This window comes from Rhineura floridana, chromosome 2 (assembly GCF_030035675.1).
Source record: "Rhineura floridana isolate rRhiFlo1 chromosome 2, rRhiFlo1.hap2, whole genome shotgun sequence".
Lineage (NCBI taxonomy): Eukaryota > Metazoa > Chordata > Lepidosauria > Squamata > Rhineuridae > Rhineura > Rhineura floridana.
In genome coordinates this window covers 5432193-5448402 of record NC_084481.1, presented here as the reverse complement: position 1 = coordinate 5448402, position 16210 = coordinate 5432193, and the positions used below count along the sequence as shown (strand labels likewise).

Sequence of the window (16210 nt, the reverse complement as noted above, 5' to 3'; positions counted from 1 at the left end):
ATTACAGCGTCATAATTCAGTGCTCAATTTGGCAGGTGTCTGCTGATTTTTCCACCTTAAAAATACTTTTATATAATATAATAATAATAATAATAATAATAATAATAATAATAATAATAATAATAATAATAATAATAACAATAATAATAATAAAATTTTATTTCTAGGCCGCCTATCTGGCCGAATTAACGGCCACTCTAGGCGGCGTACATAGACTAAAATATAACATAGAGTAAAATATAACGTATAATACAAAACAAAACCCCAGTAGTCTATAGACATCCCGAGCAGCAGGTTCACGCACACATACACACACACGGTCTCTGGCCCCTTCAGCAGTTGCTGCTTTTGTAGCTGGAGAGAGGCAGGGCCCCACCCTTCCAGGCCAGGTGGAAATTAGCCAGAAATGCAGGGAGCAGGTCTTGCAGAAACTCACACAGGTAGATGGTCTCTGGCCCCTTCAGCCGTTGCTGCTTTTGTAGCTGGAAAAAGACAGGGCCCCACCCTTCCAGGCCAGGTGGAAATCAGCCAGAAATGCAGGGAGCAGGTCTTGCAGAAACTCACACAGGTAGATGGTCTCTGGCCCCTTCAGCAGTTGCTGCTTTTGTAGCTGGAGAGAGACAGGGCCTCGCCCTTCCAGGCCAGGTGGAAATCAGCCAGAAATGCAGGGAGCAGGTCTTGCAGAAACTCACACAGGTAGATGGTCTCTGGCCCCTTCAGCAGTTGCTGCTTTTGTAGCTGGAGAGAGACAGGGCCTCGCCCTTCCAGGCCAGGTGGAAATTAGCCAGAAATGCAGGGAGCAGGTCTTGCAGAAACTCACACAGGTAGATGGTCTCTGGCCCCTTCAGCAGTTGCTGCTTTTGTAGCTGGAGAGAGACAGGGTCCCACCCTTCCAGGCCAGGTGGAAATCAGCCAGAAATGCAGGGAGCAGGTCTTGCAGAAACTCACACAGGTAGATGGTCTCTGGCCCCTTCAGCAGTTGCTGATAGATAATGTTCTTAAGTCAGCACAAAGTATATTAATGATTCACAGAATCTGCTGAATGACAAGATAAATGAAAAATGATATTTGTACCAACCCTTTAAAAATACTTGCTTCTGCTGCCTTGCTTGTTCCTGTCTTGCAATTCCTTCATGAGTTGCACTCGAGTGAGGGTGGAGAGCCTGCAGGCCTAATTATGCCAGCCAGGCCTCCCCATTTGATCTGCAAAGCCATTTTTGCCAAGCCAAAATGACATCAAGTGTGGGACATGTAATGACCTAGGTCAGCTGAAAGTTGCAGGCACTGCTGATCAGCTGATTGGTGGTGCCTGCAAAGTGCTCTGCAAGACTGTCAGGTCTTCTACAAATCCCCTTGGAAAGGACTATCTTGCAGAGCATTTTTCAGGGGGCTTTGCAAGATTTTTGGGTCTTGTGAAGCTTCCTGCAAAGCACTCTGTGAGATTCCTGCAGGCAAAAAAGGGTCACCTGCTGTCATTGTGATGTCAAGTGACTAACAGCTAAGCTGCACCACTCATCTGTAAGTTTGGTGCATGAAGAGTGGAGGAGATAGCGATCTGGTCCACCAGCCAGATCCAGCCCTCTTCCCCAGATTAGAATAAACCAATCAAGAATAAGGTAACTGTAACAGTTTCCATTTTGAAGGAAGTTATTATTTTGCTGTTTTTAATCAAGTGCTGATAACTTCCATTGTTTTCTGATCTGCCTTGCTAAAATACATAATATTGTTTGACTCATCCTTGTATACAAGTATGTTTTTATACTGACCTCTTAAATTTATTGTTCTAGTATTTCTTTAAAAATATCAAAGTTTATTTTCCCCTCCAAACCTATACATTTCTAGATTTATTTATTTATTTATTTATTGCATTTGTATACCATCCCATAGCTGAAGCTCTCTGGGCGGTTTACCACAATTAAAAACAAATATACAAATAAAAACACATTTTTAAAAAGCAATTTAAAAACACATGCTAAAATGCCTGGGAGAAGAGGAAAGTCTAGACATGGTGCTGAAAAGATAACAGTGTTGGCGCCAGGTGCACCATGTCATGCAGATCATACCATAATTTGGGGGCCACCACTGAGAAGGCCGTCTTCCTTGTTGCCAGACTCCCAACTTCCCTCCCAGTAGGCACTTGGAGGAGGGCCTTTGATGTTGAGCATAGTGTCTGGGTGGGTTCGTGTCGGGAGAGGCGTTCCATCAGGTATTGTGGTCCTAAGCCATGTAAGGCTTTATAGGTCAAAACCAGCACCTTGAATCGAGCTCGGAAACATACCAATGCAAGTGGGCCAGAATCGGTTTTATATGATCGAACCATCTGGCTCCTGTTACCAATCTGGCAGCTGCATTTTGCACAAGCTACAGTTTCTGAACCGTCTTCAAAGGCAGCCCCACCTAGAGTGCATTGCAGTAATCTAACTTGGAGGTTACCAGAGCATGGACAACTGAAGCCAGGTTATCCCTGTCCAGATAGGGGTGTAGCCGGGCCACTAACTGAAGCTGGTAGAAGGCACTCTGTGCCACCAAGGCTACCTGAGCCTCAAGTGACAGAGGTGGTTCTAGGAGAACCCCCAAGCTACGAACCTGCTCCTTCAGGGGGAGTGCAACTCCATCCAGGACAGGTTGGACAGCCACCATCCGGTCAGAAGAACCACCCACTAGCAGCATCTCAGTCTTGTCTGGACTGAGCCTCAGTTTATTAGCCCTCATCCAGTCCATTGTCGCAGCCATTGACAGCCTCACCTGAAGAGGATGAAAAGGAGAAACAGAGCTGCGTGTCATCAGCATACTGATGGCAACGCACTCCAAAGCTCCGGATGACCGCACCCAACGGTTTCATGTAGATGTTGAACAGCATGGGGGACAGAATTGACCCCTGAGGAACCCCATACTGGAGAGTCCAGGGTGCCGAGCAATGTTCCCCAAGCACCACCTTCTGGGGCCGACCCACCAAATAGGAGTGGAACCACCGCCATGCAGTACCTCCCACTCCCACCTCAGCTAGTCTTCCCAGAAGGATGCCATGGTTGATGGTATTGAAAGCAGCTGAGAGATGAAGGAGAATCAACAGAGTCACACTCCCCCTGTCTCTCTCCCGACAAAGGTCATCATACAGGGTGACCAAGGCTGTTTCCGTGCCAAAAACAGGCCTGAAACCTGACTGAAATGGATCCAGATAATCGGTCTCATCCAAGAGTGTCTGGACGTTGCCGAGGAATGGAACATTTGCTACCGGCCTATAATTATTAAGATTTTCTGGGTCCAGGGAGGGTCTCTTCAGGAGTGGTCTCACTACCACCTCTTTCAGGTGGCCAGGGACCACCACCTCTCACAGAGAGGCATTAATCATTTCCCTGGCCCAGCCGGCTGTTCCATCCCTGCTAGCTTTTATTAGCCAAGAAGGGCAAGGATCCAGCACAGAAGTGGTTGCACAAACCTGTCCAAGCGCCTTGTCAACATCCTCAAGCTGTACCAACTGAAACTCATCCAAGAAATCGGGACAAGACTGTGCTCTGGATATCCCGCTTGGTTCACCTGCTATAACACTGGAGTCTAAGTCCAGTGTATGTATGGATACATAGATACATAGATGTATGTAACATCAATATGTTCTTATCTTTTTATCTTTGGTATCGGTATGCCTTGTACAAAAACAAGCCTTTAATTTCCAGGGTTGTCTTGAGCCATTCTTGTAAAAATAATATTGTGTTGTAATCCATTACAGTTTGTTGTTCTATATAAGAATTGTTAGTTTAACAGTGTATGCTTGCTTTCCCACAAAACCTGTGAGTGAATGATAATGCCTGGAAATGACTCATTGTGTGATGGGCCCCAAGGAGAACCTTTGGCAAGATTGGGAAGATGAAGAGTGGGGTACACATGGTGGGGAGGGGTTGCCAGTACTGACAAAAGGAATTAAGAAGGCATGGAGGAAAGGTCTCCAGCAGCCTCTGAGCCTGCTAATAGAATTGCTGAGAAAAGACCAGAACATTCCCCTTCGCCTAAACTGGCTGGGATTCTTCTATAGAGAGCATAGTGCAAGCAACTTGTCTGAGTCAGATAACCATATGTCCAAGGTCAAGAAGGCTGAGAAAAGATGCTTGCATTTAGGCCAATCTCGTTTTGCTCTTAGAAAGAGTCCCACCTGGCATCACTTGCAAGAGAGAGCCAGAATATAAAGGTGTAGTGAAGCCTGATTAGTTTTGTTGCTATAATTCATCTGTTTTTGCCTCCAAGTACCTGGTATGTTCCTGAGATATACCTAGTCATTTCCAGTGTTGTATCCTGAGACATGGTTAGTTTGCTCCAGTTCTGTATCCCAATTTAAACCTAGAGTGTGATGCTGTGTTCCTATATTAACTTCTGGAATAAATATTCATGCAGAAAAATCCAGTCTCAGCCCTGAGTCTGCTTCTTTGGGTGTGAGCCAGGACACACTGTGCATGTCAGAGAGGACTGTCTTCTGATCATGGAAGCTTATGAGTATGGGATAGTCCAAATCTTTATTTTGGATGCAGGGGAATATAAACTTTACTTTTATATTCAGGCTGCTCATGCTGTTGTGTGCTGAATAAGGAATTGAGAGCTGGGAGCCAATTACAGCCTTGTCATGCTGCTAAGACATTTTAATTGTGGTCCTTGTAGTAGAAGCGCATATCAAAATTTGTAAATTTCCTTTTATGTTTTTTGCTTTTAATAATACCAATAATAATGTTCAGTTGTGATGGTTTTGGGGCTTTGTTTTTATCCTGACTCTCTGATACTATATTTACTAAGCACCCTGTGCTGTTTTTTTCCACATAAAAGGCCTCTTCTAATTGCTGTTTCTACTTTGGTATAATTTGTTTTTAAAATCGAATCTCTTTTTGTGTACAAACACTGAATTTAACTACATTGTTACTGTTTTTAGTGGTTCAGTTGCAGTTAGATTCTGATTGCTTCAGTTTATCTTAGTACTAATTGAAGGGTTGTCTTATGCTCCAGAAGTAGCTGTTTGAGGAAGCTACTTTTATAATGTTTGCACCACACCTTAAACTATTATATATAAGAATAGAAGGAGCTAATTATAACTGGCACTGCATCTGTTAACTGTAGTTAATTATAGCAAGTAGCCTATTAATGGAAAAGAAGCTATGTATCTTGCACAATCATAGTGTTGCTGTAGTATTGCAGAACTTTGCTCTATGGTGTATGATGCTGGTTTCTTAAATGCAGAGTATATACAGCCATATAGAAATACCTCAAAGTGATCACAATGTAACACATTTCGTCATTGTGAAGAATGAGGGAAGTTCTTAAATGCAGAATTCCCCAAAAGGTGCAGGAAGGTGAACATGTTACTCCAAAGGGGCATTTGAGCAGGTAGAAATTATTATATTTGTTAATTGGAGCTAGCAGGGATTCTAGGCTAGAAGGAGAAATGCCAGCTTGCAATGGATTTCTTCATTTTTGATTTGTCAGCTTTCTAGGTACAGTTTGAGTAGCAGTTAACATTTAATGTGCTCATCTTGTTTTTGAGTGTCTTAGTTAAAATAAATAAAAATACAGTAGAAGCTCATTATAATGCATCTCAGTGTACCGCAGAATCGGATATACTGTGGGTATAATCATGTAAAATACACAATACAGCAGTTCATACGTCTTTTGACTCACAAGATCAAAAAACGCGGAGATTCTTGAGCTTCGAAAAACTTTCCTCATTCAGTGCCTGTTTGGAACCAGTCCTGTGCTCCCTGGCTTTAATCCTTAAGGATGAGCCTGAGGTGAAAAGCAAGTGGGGAACGTTTATTATTCACTCTTATATAAGCCTCGCTTCCTGCTTTTTTTCTGTTTCTTCCACCTTGTTCTTCATCCTCTGTGTTCCTTTCCCTGCTGAGTCCTCCTATTTGCTTCCTTGGGTGTTTCCTACTCTTTTTCCTTCCTGGCGTTTTCCCCCCTAGGGTTTATTTATCACTTCCCCATAGTTTTAGTTACTTTGCAAGCCCTTTCATTATTGTCTGTGGAGTTTAATTTGTGAACTTATTCTTTCCTCAGTGCTGCTCTTCTCATTGTTACCTTCCTGTTCTGCCATTCAGCCATAGCAGCAGCAGTAGTTTGCCTTTTTCAAGCGTTTTTCTGTTTGTTCACAGCCCTATATATGTTCCCTGTTTACTCTTTCTGCGCCCAGTTACTGTTTTTGTTTTGGTTCCTTCTTATGCTTCTGTCCCGATCCTCTTGTTTCTTTTATATATATTAAAAAATTATTCTAAGTACCTTTCAGTGCAGTTTTCATTATGATGTGGAAGCCCGATAAAGCAGGTGCATTCTTTCCCCTCCAGCCCCTGTGTTATAACAAGCTTCCACTGTAATGAGGAAAAAAGTTATATGGCTGGATAGTTACTTTTTTCCTCAATGGGTCTAGCCGTTTGAAATGTTGTAAGTCTTACTTCATTGGCAACTAGTTTATTTTTTTATCCATGATGCAGAGTGTTAATGTTAATTTATAGAGATCTAAACTGTCTGTGACCAGGGTATCTGAAACATGCCTGCTCCCAAATGAACCTACCTAGTAGTTTTTAAAGACCTTGACTTGGAGGCCTCATTCTGGGTATCTCCAAGTTTGACATTGGGGTGGTGGCACTAATGACACGCCTTTTGATGTGGGAGCACCTCAGTAGTGGAACTCCATTCCCACATCTATTTGTCACCTGCCTGTTGCCTCAGAGCTGTTAAGATAAAACCTCATTTTCCTGGTCACTCTTTAATGTGACTTAATAAATTTAATGCTAGTGCTGTTTGAATCTGTTGGTGGTTCTTATTTTTAGTATTTTGGGTGTATTATTCTGTTTCATATTTTCAAATATATAGTAAGCTGCCTTGGAAACCATGGTCAAAAGATGGGATAAATATTAAGAAATAAAGTTGGAGGCTTCTTCTAAGCTGTTCTTGCTGATACCGACTTCGAAAAGTGCGGATTTTTGTTTCCTCTGGCCAGGAAGAATAAAAATGCCAGAGTCCTCCAGAGTTCAGCGTAGATCAGGAATGGTGAACCTGTGATGTTCTTTACCCTGGCTTTTGACACCTGAGATGTACATTTTTAGGATCCACCCTGTTTTTTGTGGTATGATTTTAGGTTGTTTTTAACTTTTTTTAATGATGTATTTTACAACTGATGTGACCTGCCCTGGGACGTTTGGGTGAAGGGCGGGCAATGAATTCAAATTAGATGTTGATGTTGATGTTGCTGGACTACAACTCGCATCATTCCTGATCACTGGCCATCTGCCTGGGGCTGGTGGAATTTGGGAGTCAAACAACATCTTTGTTCCCCATCTCTGCTGTCGACTGTGGAGGATTTGAGCATTCAAAGAGCTTAAATCCTTAGGGCTTTCCCCTTTGGCTTTTTAAAACCCACTTGGCTACCATCCCCTTTGTAAGTGGGGAGAAAGAAAGGTAGCAATTGCTGGATCTTTCTGAGCTTTGGAAAATTCTTGGGCAAAGAAGCCAGGCTCAGTAAAGCCCAGTTCCTCTTTCAGCCTTCAACCCACCCCAAAAAGGCTTCTGCTTGCCCTCTTTGCTACTGTGAAGAAGAGCACTCTAGTCTTCTCCTTGACCTTTTCCCCAATACTTATTTATTTATTTATTCATTTATTTATTCAATTTTTATACCGCCCAAAGCCAGAGGCTCTCTGGGCGGTGCACAGCATAGAGTAAATACAATACAATAGATACAATAAAATAACAATAGGACACTAAAAACATACATTTTAAGCATTTAACAGCCTGGTATATATTAACAGCAATAAAATATATTAATATGCCTGGGAAAATAAAAAGGTTTTAACCTGGTGCCGAAAAGATAGAAGTGTAGGCGCCAGGCGCACCTCGTCGGGGAGACTATTCTATAATTCGGGGGCCACCACTGAAAAGGCCCTAGATCTCGTTACAACCCTCCGAGCCTCTCTGTGAGTCGGAACTCGGAGGAGGGCCTTTGATGTTGTTATCAAAAAGGTTCAGGTTGACCAGGGCTCAGAGGAGAAAGCAAGACATAAGCTAGGCCTCACTTCCCCTTTGCAGTTGTATTCCACTTGTGCTGGCACCTGTATGAATATGGCCAGTATGGGGAGAGGTGTTATATAAGATTCTCCCAAGTCATGCTTGTCCAAATCTTTTCATAGCTAGGAAATCCTATGATGGCTATGGATACCTGGCCACTGTGAGGCTTTCTCTTTCTTAGGTATTGTGATTAACCAGGATATTCTGGACACTGTGAGATCATGACTGCCCTTGATCTTCTTCCCACCTCTGGGAAGGCATATGGATAGTGTTGTTGCCTCCTAGCCACTGCAACCTTCCTTGCCCCACAGACTTTTGATAAGGGATCCAGATGAGGGGCCTTTCCAAGGAGTCTCCAAAAAGGCTCAGCTGATTCTGAATTGAGATGATTGGATTTCTCCCATTAGTACATAGGAGACATTTACTGCTGTCATTCAGGGTAGCAAATGTAAGCTTAGCTTGGCATCTATGCCCTTGCCCAATTTTGCTCTGTGCTTTTGACTATTTGGAAGGGGGGAGTTGGTCTGTGTGTGTGCATTTAGTATTGATTTAGCATGAAAAGTAATATGTTTGTTCTGGCTTGGTTTTTTAAATTCATTTCTATTTGGAAATTCATCCAGAATTTAAAGTCTAAGTAAAAATAAACTTTAATTTTTTATCTCCACAGGGAATTGTGGGAAATTTAGCTAGCGGTAAATCTGCCCTTGTACATCGATATCTGACTGGGACATATGTCCAGGAGGAGTCACCAGAAGGTACAGTGACTGATAGACCATTGGAAGCATGCTGTTCTTAAATCTTTATGCTTGCTGTTAGCAGCAGTCAGTTGTGCAATATTAGCATACAGAATCAATTACACAGGATATCTTGTTAGAAATGATTAGAAAGTAAACTTCAAATGCTTTCCTGCACATATTCTTAAAGGGAGCAAGCTGGTAATATGCTAGTTTACTTTGTTTCACAAAGTTCACCTAACCAAAAGAGGTCTAAAAGCTAGCAAAATGCAGTGCCTTTTACCTTTCTAACTCCTTTCCCCAATGCCCACCACCACCACACTGGCTTTAGTTGTGAATTCTTTATTTGGGCAACATGCTTAACCTGATTTCAGAATTTGCCTCTAATTACTTGTGAGAACAGCAGTATCACCTCATATGTTAGGCTCTTGATGTCTTGTGTGTTACTGAAGACATCTAGGATATAATTTGCATGTTCCCTTTATTATTGTGCTCAATTTTTAGAAAGGATTATAAAAATAAAAATAAATTAGACTGATAATGGGCAAGTTGTTGCATTCAGGTGAATGAATTGGGTATAGATTTCAAATTGTGTGAATCATAGTAGCATCTAATTAAGGTAAAAGTCACTAAAATTAATATCCTGATATTTTTATTTGTTCTCCTTATGAACTTGTAAATGCAACTGAGACACTGAATTTCTGGTTCCTTCTTTTCCTTACTGGCTGTTCCATTCTTTGCAGATATGGATGCAGGTAACTATATGTCCTCTTCATAGCAGCACTTGTTTTGAAGAGAGGAAGCAAAGCTTTTGTATGAGTTTCTCCTTGTTTTGTGTACCATTTTGTTTTCCCTTTGATTTTAAGTTACAAAAGCATCTCACTGTCACTTACTGTAGATGTCTTCTTAGTAATAGTCATACGTAGAGTCATGTGTCTGTAACATCATCTGTTTGAAATTAACACCTCTTAAGGCGCTCTTAACTTCTGTATGCTAACAGTAGTTATGAAGGGAACCCACAAATGGCATTTGGTTTTGATTCAAAGCCCATTTATTTGTCCTGCCCTTCTAACCCATAAGTCTCCCAACTTTTGCTCCAGTTACCTTCAGCATCCATTGTTAATAGGATGGGGTGGGAGAAAAATAATGTCCATATTGCCAGAGTTGATCATTGGTGGTCACTGTTTTTGGCAAGTGTGCCAAAAGTCATACGCAAAGTATGAGGCAGCATGACTCCAGTATATATAGTTCTTCCCTGCCTGAACTGCCTCAGTGCGGTTTTGCATCCAAGGAGCTAGCGATAGCGCGGCACAAGAAACCACAAGAGGAACACTTGGTCTCGGATATATTGTTGAGGTCCCCCAGACTAATAGTACTGGGGGATTTCAACATTCACGCCGAGACCACTTTGTCTGGCGCGGCTCAGGACTTCATGGCTTCCATGACAGCCATGGGGCTGTCTCAATATGTTAGTGGTCCAACACATGTATCGGGGCACACTCTAGACCTTGTTTTTGCTACTGAGCATGGGGAAAGTGATCTGGATGTGGGGAGTTTTACAACACTCCCTTTGTCATGGACAGACCACTGCTTGCTGAAGTTTAGACTTTCAGTAACCTCTTCCCTCTGCAAGGGTGGGGGACTTATTAAAATGGTCCGCCCCCGGAGACTAATGGATCCTGAAGGTTTTCAAAGGGCTCTGGGGGATTTTCCGGCTGATAGGACTGGCGCTCCTGCTGAAGCCCTGGTCGCTCTGTGGAATACGGAGATGACCCGGGCTGTAAACACGATCGCTCCTGCACGCCCTCTCCTGTGTAGAGCTCATACAGCTCCATGGTATACTCCGGAGCTGAGAGCGATGAAGCAAGATAGGAGGAGGCTTGAGCGGAAATGGAGACGAACTCCTGACGGATACAATTATGCGCTGGTTAGTGCTTCGACTAAGCTCTATGTAGGAGCAGTGAAGGCAGCTAAAAAACATCATTTTGCTGCCACTATTAAATCATCTCTTTGCCGCCCAGCGGAGCTCTTTCGAGTTGTCCGGGGGCTTCTCCATTCAAACCCTCCGGACAGGGTGGAATCATCGGAGGCCTGCTGTAATCAGTTTGCCGATCACTTCCAGAATAAGATCTCATGTATCCGCCGGGACCTAGACTCTCAAGTTATAGCAGTAGATCCTAGTGAGGTGTCCGGAGCACAGTCTTGTCCTGTTTTGTTGGATGAGCTTCAGTTGGTTCAACTCGAGGACGTGGACAAGGTGCTTGGACAGGTACGTGCAACCACTTCGGTACTGGATCCTTGCCCCTCCTGGCTGATAAAAACTAGCAGGAATGGAACAGGTAGCTGGGCCAAGGAAGTGATAAATGCCTCTTTACGAGAGGGAGTGGTCCCGGGCTGTCTGAAAGAGGCAGTGGTGAGACCACTCCTGAAAAAGCCTTCCTTGGACCCAGACAATTTTAACAGCTACAGGCCAGTGGCGAATGTTCCATTCCTGGGCAAGGTCTTGGAACGGGTGGTTGCTGGCCAGCTCCAGGCGCTATTGGATGAAACTGATTATCTAGATCCATTTCAATCAGGTTTTAGGCCCGGTTTTGGCACTGAGACAGCCTTGGTCGCCCTGTACGATGACCTATGTCGGGAAAGAGACAGAGGGAGTGTAACTCTGTTGATTCTCCTTGATCTCTCAGCGGCTTTTGATACCATCGACCATGGTATCCTTCTGGAGAGGCTCGCGGAGTTGGGAGTTGGAGGTACTGCTTGGCAGTGGTTCCGCTCCTATTTGGCGGGTCGTCTCCAGAAGGTAGTGCTTGGGGAACATTGCTCGACACCGCGGGCTCTCCAATATGGGGTCCCGCAGGGGTCAGTTTTGTCCCCCCTGCTTTTTAATATCTACATGAAGCCGTTGGGAGAGGTCATCAGGAGTTTTGGAGTGCGTTGTCATCAGTATGCTGATGACACGCAGCTCTACTTCTCCTTTTCATCTTCTTCAGGTGAGGCTGTCGATTTGCTGAACCGTTGCCTGGCCTCGACAATGGACTGGATGAGAGTTAACAAACTGAAGCTCAATCCAGACAAGACTGAGATGCTGTTGGTGGACGGGTTCTCTGATCGGATGGTGGATATATACCCTGTCCTGGACGGGGTTACACTCCCCCTAAAGGACCGGGTTCGTAGTCTGGGAGTCTTTTTAGACTCTTCCCTCTCACTTGAGGCTCAAGTAGCCTCGGTGGTTAGGAATGCGTTTTACCAACTTCGGTTGGTAGCCCAGCTACGTCCCTATTTGAGTAAAGAGGACCTTACATCAGTGGTACATGCTCTGGTAACCTCACGTTTGGATTACTGTAATGCGCTTTACGTAGGGCTACCTTTGAAGACAGTTCGGAAGCTACAACTAGTGCAAAATGCGGCAGCCAGATTGCTGACAAGGACCAAGCGCTCCGAGCATATAACACCTGTTCTGGCCAGCTTGCACTGGTTGCCAATATGTTTCCGGGCTAGATTCAAAGTGTTGGTATTAACCTATAAAGCCTTATACGGTGCGGGACCACGATACCTTGCGGAACGCCTCTTCCGATATGAACCGGCCCGTGCACTACGTTCTGCTACGAAGGCCCTCCTCCGGGTTCCAACTCACAGGGAGGCCCGGAGGGTGATGACAAGATCTAGGGCCTTCTCAGTGGTGGCCCCCGAACTATGGAACAGTCTCCCTGAGGAAGTACGCCTGGCGCCGACTCTGCTTTCCTTCCGGCGCCAGGTCAAAACCTTCCTATTCTCTGAAGCATTTTAAGTTACATTGATCTAATTTTAATAATGTTTATTGTATTGTTGATTGTATTTTAATATTATTTTGTTATTCATTGTATTTTTATACTATTTTATGTTCACCGCCCAGAGAGCTATCGCTAGTCGGGCGGTATATAAATTTAATAAATAATAATAATAATAATAATAATAATAAATAATAACACTCTGTTCTTGTCTAGGTGTGCCACAAACTGTGACTCTGCTGTCACAGAGTGGCCAATTGCTCTGTAGATCCTGATAGTTTTAAATGGATCGAAGGAAATATTTTTACTATACTTGAGAAATGGATAAACATGTAGTATTACTGGTACACTATGCACAGCAAATTTGTATTTATTCATTTATTTGTTAGATTTACATAGCTACTCATCAGTAAACATTTCTGAACAATTTCAACAAAATACTAAAAAAAAATACAATGACAAAAAACCAACAAATAATATAAGGCAGGAAATTTTTCTTGCATAGTGGTAGCATAAAATAAAACACCTAAATATTGAAATCACATTTTTCAAAAAAAAAGTGAGTGAATAAAAAGGTCCCAATGCAGCAACAAAAAGACCATGAAGAGGGTGTTAGGCAAGTCTTTGCAGAGGCTCACTGAGGAGGTGCCACTACTGAAATTTATTCTTGTCACGTCTCACTTTGAGGCTTAATAGTCTACTGAAAATAGGGAAGATAATCAACATGAGAGAACATGAACTATTTGAAGAAAGGAGGGATAAAAAGAGCATTGTGTACTTTAAGGAACTCCGATGATAAAGGCTAGGTTAAGATGCCACGCGCTCTTGAATTTTACAAGTAAATGCAAGGGCCATCGGTGGAGAGTTGCATTTGGTTTTGATTATTTAAGCTATTAGCTTATTATTGGAAATGGAATACAAATGAAAATGGTCATAAAAGGATGAGCAGAAGAAGCCCATGCTGGATCAGGCCCATGGCCCATCTAGTCCAGAATCCTGTTCTCACTGGTCAACCAGATGCCTCTGAGAAGGTCATATCCATTCCAACTGATCTTCTTGATGGCTAACTACATTCAGTTTATATATATAAAAAAGTTAACATTTAAATTATCATCAGAAAAGAATGCAACCTACTCCACATTCAAAGTCTTTCCCCAATCAAAGCAGTTGCCCTCAGTTAAGCTATACTGCAGACCTGAGCTGGCGGTAGTATGGGGAATTTTAGAGACTCTTAGAGGCAATACTATCCCCATTTTTAACTGCACGAGAGGTTTTCCTGATTAAATGTAAATAACTGCAAAGTAATTATTCTGTATGAGTACTGAGATTCTTATCTGGAGTAATTGTTCCAAGGTTAAATCAGTATGTGTGTGTTTGCCATGCATTTCTGCTTTTTTAAAATGGAAGTCCCAAAGAGATGTGCTCAGAAGCCACTAAGTGAGAGAAACATGTTACATGTGAGTTCAGATGTGGAAAGGCACCAAATTATTCATTATCTCTGAGGAACTCATATTTGTACTTGCTGACTGCAGTGCTGCATGGCATAGTACCGGAAAAAACTGCTGCAAGTGTTCTGTGTAACAGAGTTCCCTCTTGAAATTCCCTCCCCTGACCTCCCCCAACAAAAAATATCATGTACTGAAGAACATTAAGGCACATGGCACTGTAGGCAGAACTTGCTGATAAGTGTGTATATCATTAGGCATAGTGCTTCCCACTGCTAGCAGAAAATGTCAGTGCATATTGTGGAATATAGTGGGTAGAGTTGCATCAATCAGCCATGATGTAGCGTCTGTGCTAACCCTTATGGACTTAAGGACCTGATCCCTGCAAGAGAGGCTAGTCCTTTCTGTTAGATAGCAAATCTATTTGCTTCTTTTTTGGCCTGAAAACAGGAAGAAATTGAGTGGGAAACCCATAGTTACTAGAAATCATGTCATTCTGTTTCTACCGCCTTTCTTTAACTCATTGATTGTTTTCCAATCCAAGGGAATTTGAAATGCTATTATGTTGCGCCCTGATCGGCCCTTAATGGTTAACCTAAAAAGGACCAATATTATGTACATTGGAGACAGATAGAGAGTTGGGTCATGAAGATTTAATAATAGAAAGAGCCGATGTTTTGTAAGCCAATCATACGCATCTGAGGGCTTTTATAATGTCTCTTAACACCAGTCTTATTGATAGCAGACTTGTCAAACTGGATGTTGATGTCTCTTGAAAGATTCCTCTCTTCCATGCCTAAACACAATTGTGTTAACTTTCAGAGTCACATAAAGTTCTTTATGATGTCTCCAATGCATCATAAAAATGAGAATGTTATTTGATGGTTGAACATAATTGTTTAGAAAGTCTGTATATTTATGCCCAAAGTCTTTAGTTGTGCAATGCTGTTGTTAGAATCAACCAAATTTCATCAGGCAATATGCTACGCAAAGCAGAGGTGGGGAACCAGAAAGAAACCCCCTGGATGTTGTAGCCATGAGGCCAGTTTGTAGACTGTGTTCCAAGATGGACCCTGCAGATTGGATTAGTTCCTCCCCAGTGCTACATAGTTACACTTGGAGGATTGTGGGCTAAAGAAGCAGTCTCTGTTCTCAGTTTCTGAGCAATTAAAGTCTGGTTTGTAATCCAGATCTGTCCCACACCGTGAACAAAATACAGAGGTGCCTGGTAGGCACGCTCCCTTTTACTTTTGTATATTTATTGCTATATATTACTGGTGAGATACATGTTTACTTTTAGTGACAGGACTGTTACAGACTGGGATCTGCCTTTTTTATTTGATCATTCTATTTTATTTGAGCTTAGTAGATGTTTTAAGAATGAGGAAACCACATATTGAGGCTACCACAGTATTTAAGCATTTTAAGAAATAAATGGTTCCCAGGAGCATAGACAGCTGACAATGCTCCTGGAAGTGATGTTATGTCATGATGTACCATCATTCCTGTTGGACCATTCTGCGAGACTATTGTATGTCACTGTAATGCTGCTGGGCTGATGATTTTAGGATTACTGCCATCTCCAGAGGCAGCAGCCCTTTCTCAATCAAAGGAAAGAAAGAAAAACCCTGTGCCTCCTATTCTCATAATGGTAAGGTCACTGTCCCTCCCCCAAATGAATAGATTTCACCCCCATCTCCATGGTAGGGAAAGTAAATACTTAGGCCTCGTGCTAATTTCTATTACATCCTTAAAAATCTTTCTGTAGTTTGATTATAGCAGAAATCTAAAACTACAATAACATAGTTAAAATACATATGAAGGAAAACCTGAAAGCAGCAAAATACTTTAAAATCCTCAGAGATATAAACTAAAAGTCCTGGGAAAAATAAAATGGTCTTTGCCTTGTTCCAAAAATGACCACAAAGTAAGAGACAAACCTCTCCATGGAGAGCATTCCACACATGCTGCACCACTATCCTTTATCTGGTAACCATGTGCTGCTTCTCAGAAGTTATGGATACCTAGGTAAGGATCTCTACTGAAGAATGTAATGGATTATTTATATTTTAGGCACCCTGATACCAAGCTGTAAAGGGGTTTGTAGACCAAAATCAGCACTTTGAATTGGGCCTTGAAATGGAACAAGATCTAGTCTGGTTGATGAGACAATATCATTATACCCAGTCCCAATTAGTAATGTAGAAGCTGTGTTTTGAACTAACTG

The 16210-nt window shown here is 42.5% G+C and overlaps 1 protein-coding gene across 8 annotated transcripts in view; it reads left to right on the top strand.

Annotated features, from left to right (window-relative positions):
- The window catches only part of AGAP1 (ArfGAP with GTPase domain, ankyrin repeat and PH domain 1), a 639639-nt gene that overhangs the window by 65548 nt on the left and 557881 nt on the right, over window positions 1–16210 (top strand). For all 8 annotated transcript variants that reach the window (XR_009760410.1, XM_061607665.1, XM_061607664.1 and 5 more), the window contains exon 3: window positions 8705–8792. Coding sequence is in view for 7 of the 8 variants with exons in the window: in XM_061607665.1 (XP_061463649.1) it covers window positions 8705–8792 (88 nt within the window). In the remaining variant the exon portion in view is untranslated. The remainder of the gene's footprint in view (window positions 1–8704; window positions 8793–16210) is intronic.